At 34.6% G+C, this 3654-nt stretch overlaps 1 protein-coding gene across 1 annotated transcript; it reads left to right on the top strand.

Moving 5' to 3' along the window:
• Positions 1–414: 414 nt before the first annotated feature.
• LOC142640920 (calcium-binding protein PBP1-like) lies at positions 415–1208 on the top strand. Its single transcript, XM_075815240.1, has one exon. The coding sequence runs from the start codon at positions 586–588 to the stop codon at positions 940–942; it is 357 nt and encodes a 118-aa protein (XP_075671355.1). The 5' UTR covers positions 415–585; the 3' UTR covers positions 943–1208.
• The last annotated feature ends 2446 nt before the right edge of the window (positions 1209–3654 follow it).

Genomic DNA, 3654 nt, shown 5'->3' with positions numbered 1-3654 from the left:
CTTCTCATTTTTAATGGAATGTGTCACATATACTATAAATTTTATTTTTAAATGTCACATGTTTTATAATTAAATAAAATTGAATGATTCAATGTAAGGAAATTTATGAACTTAGCTTGAATCCAGAACTCAGTTGCAATGCTATTGTGATGTCATATATTCATTTTTAACTATGTGTCATCACAAGCCAAGTTTTACCCGAAACCTATAGCCAATCCTCCGACAAAGCTGGAGTATGGTGTATGGATCAAAACCAAATTGACAAATTATACGCTTCTTAATACCAATCCATGGGTCAAGTCAAAAACATTAAACTCTGAGAAATGACGAGTATACCCTTGACAAACTTCTGAGAAAGTGAGGGGGCAATTGCAACCTCAAAGAATCAAAACCGACCAGCAATTAACCGCTTGTTCTTGTGCTGTCATCCATTGGGAAACCATACCCATGTTCCTTCCAAGAACCCCTTCTCTTCTTCTCTTTCCACATATATATAAATACTGACTCAATTCCTTCCCTCATCCATAAACAATTACATCCAAATCTTTATTTCATAATCTTTCTCTCTCTAAATCCCAAAAAACAATGGCTGGAGTTGGCAAAGGTGCTGTTTTTGAAGATTTGCTACCTGTTATGGCTGACAAGCTTGGTGGTGAGGGGCTGATAAGGGAGCTGTGTAATGGGTTTCAGCTGCTAATGGACAAGGACAAGGAGGTAATCACTTTGGAGAGCCTGAGGAAGAACTCTAGGCTTCTGGGTCTGCAGGACTTGAAGGAAGACGAGCTTGTGAGCATGGTTAAGGAAGGTGATTTGGACGGTGATGGTGCACTGAATCAGATGGAGTTTTGTGTGTTAATGTTCAGACTCAGCCCTGAGTTGATGGAAGAGTCTCAGTTCTGGCTTGAGGAGGCCTTGGAACAGGAGCTCCAGAATGCTAGCTAGATTTTGATCATTGCTGATTTCATATGAGACCAGGGCAGTATTTTGAAGTTACTAGGCAGAGTGAGGCGAAACGACAGCATCTTGATTTTATTTGTGATTAAACTGACATTTGTAAAGTGAAACATTGCCTTGGTGTAGTGTTCCCTTTCTGACTTTTCATTGTTGTTCATGTTCTTTACTGTTTATTCATATTGAGATTGATTAATAAATAGAGACATTTCTTTTTCTTCTCTTTTTGATGAATAAAATACAGACATTTATGTAAATAGCAATTGGGTATTTGAGTATCAAATAATTTATACGTAATGTATTACAATTCTGTTGCTAATCCTCTGCCTTTTTAACGAGATGGGATTATACCAATAGTGGCATTACTGGATGCCTCCTCTCCTGCAATAATTTCTCTTTCTCTATTCTTCTGAGTGAGAAGATGAAAGAAAAAAATTGTAATTTGAGTTAGCAATTACCTACTCTAATGTTTTTTTTCTTTTTTTAGTCCAATCGGCAGAAAGGAAATATATTATAAAGTTAATCCAATGGATCTCAACATAATGTACAGAAACGTAGATCAATAAGCTTTATATTTTGTTAGTGTTATACAATTATATATGTCTATTACATTGCGCGGAACTTGCACGCCTCTTTTGTTTTTAAGTCTGTAGCCGTTGGAACAAGTGGAATTGTACACTGACACCATTTTTTAAGTTTTATTTACTTTATTTTAAGCTTGTTTTGATCAAGGTGAGTTGGATAATTTTGATTTCAATCTATGTCCTGAATAAATTATCTTTTTGTATAAATAACTTTATAAATAAATAAATCTATGAATCACTAACAACTAACCTCTAGCATAGAGGCAACTACAAGGAAAAGAGAGGATAGAAGTAAGAGTACCAAGAAAAAGTCACCTCCGTGATTGATTTGACTAGAACTACCTTCAACCATTTCCATTCTAAACTTAATTATTACCATTTACAAGGGATCATTAACCACGCAACCAATTGTTGCCACCTCGTGAGCTAGCTTTTACTTACCATCTTTTTATTTCATTATTATTATTATTATTATTATTATTATTATGGAGATCTTCCATTGCGAATTTTTGATAAATCATTTTGCACAGAATGAAAATTCCGAACCTAATTGTTCGCTAGACTACATGCTCGTATTCCTAATTAGTAATTAGGCACTATTTTGAGATTTGCGTTTACTTATTAGGCAAAATGTACTTTTGGTCTTTACATTTTGGGTCAATTCTTATTTTGGTCCTAAAATTGATTTCGTTATTAATGTCATTCCTTAAAAAAGAAAATCATTTTTAAAATGGTCCTTACCGTCAACCAATCAACGGAAAAATCCTACGTGTCTAATGGAATGCCCTGTTTGCTAACATGGCGCTGACGTAGCCATTAAAATATTATTAAAAAAGATTATTTGGCATTTTTTAAATGCCACGTCAACATTTTAATTTTTTTTAAAAGCCATGTCAAAAAATTTAAACAAAAAATAAATTAAATTAAAAAAAAAACCTTAAATCTAATTTAATCAATTTTTTTTTTACTTTTCATTATTTTTTCGTAAGAACACAAGAGTTTGTTCTTCATGTTCTTCCCAAATCCAAGAAACAAACCCAGCAACCAAATCCAATCTCCATCAATGTCAGGAAAATAAGAAATAAATCCAACAAACAAACCAATCTTCTACAAACCCATAAACTCATAAATTTCACATTCAAATTATCAAATTCCTATTCCAAATTCATTTTGATAATGAACACACAAGAACAACAAACCTAGAATATTCAATCATATGGGTTTGAGAGTCACTGCTTAGGGTGGCGGCATTGGTGAACAGCAGGGGTGGAGGTGAGGGTTTTGGTCATGGCTGAGATCGGGCCAGATCACAACCCAACCACCGATCCGTGTTCACAACACCCACTGATCCAAGTTCACCAAAACCACCAAGTGGCGACGCTCTTCTTCACCAGACCCACTTCTCAAAGCCCTCGTTGCTCACATTCTTCAATCAACCCCACCAAATCATCACCAACATCAACATCATCCCCATCACGATCCTTACTCTCATCAATCTATGAAACTCAACCTCCACAAACTCCATCCTCAGAACCAACACCAACATCATCAAAATTCCAAGAAATCCCATGATCAAACCAGATACGGTGTGATCGTGGGATGGGTTTTGTGGGTCTTCAATTTAAAGGGTTATGGATTCTCTTGATCTTGATTTTATTTTTGAGAGGCCGAGAGAGTGAGAGATAAAAGGTGAGAACACGATGAGAGCTTTTTTTTTTTTTTTTTTTTTTTGCTGAATGAGAACACGATAAAAGGGTTTGTTTTTTTTTTAATTAAAATTAAAACTGTGAAATCTGGCTTTTTTTTTTATTAATTAAAATGCTGACGTGACATTTAAAAATGCCAAATAATCTCTTTTTAATAATATTTTAATGGTCACATCAGCACCATGTCAGCAAGCAGGGCATTCCGTTAGACACGTAGAATTTTTCCGTTAGTTGGCTGACGATAGGGACCATTTTAAAAACAATTTTCTTTTTTTAGGGATAACATTAGTAACGAAATCAATTTTGGGACTAAAATGAGAATTGATCCAAAATATAGAGACCAAAAGTGCATTTTCGCCTACTTATTATGCATTATGGTTCCATTTGTAATTTTTGTCCTAGTTAAACTGTCA

The sequence above is a fragment of the Castanea sativa genome, chromosome 6 (genome assembly GCF_040712315.1).
Source record: "Castanea sativa cultivar Marrone di Chiusa Pesio chromosome 6, ASM4071231v1".
Classification (NCBI taxonomy): domain Eukaryota; kingdom Viridiplantae; phylum Streptophyta; class Magnoliopsida; order Fagales; family Fagaceae; genus Castanea; species Castanea sativa.
This window is presented reverse-complemented; position numbering and strand designations above follow the sequence as displayed.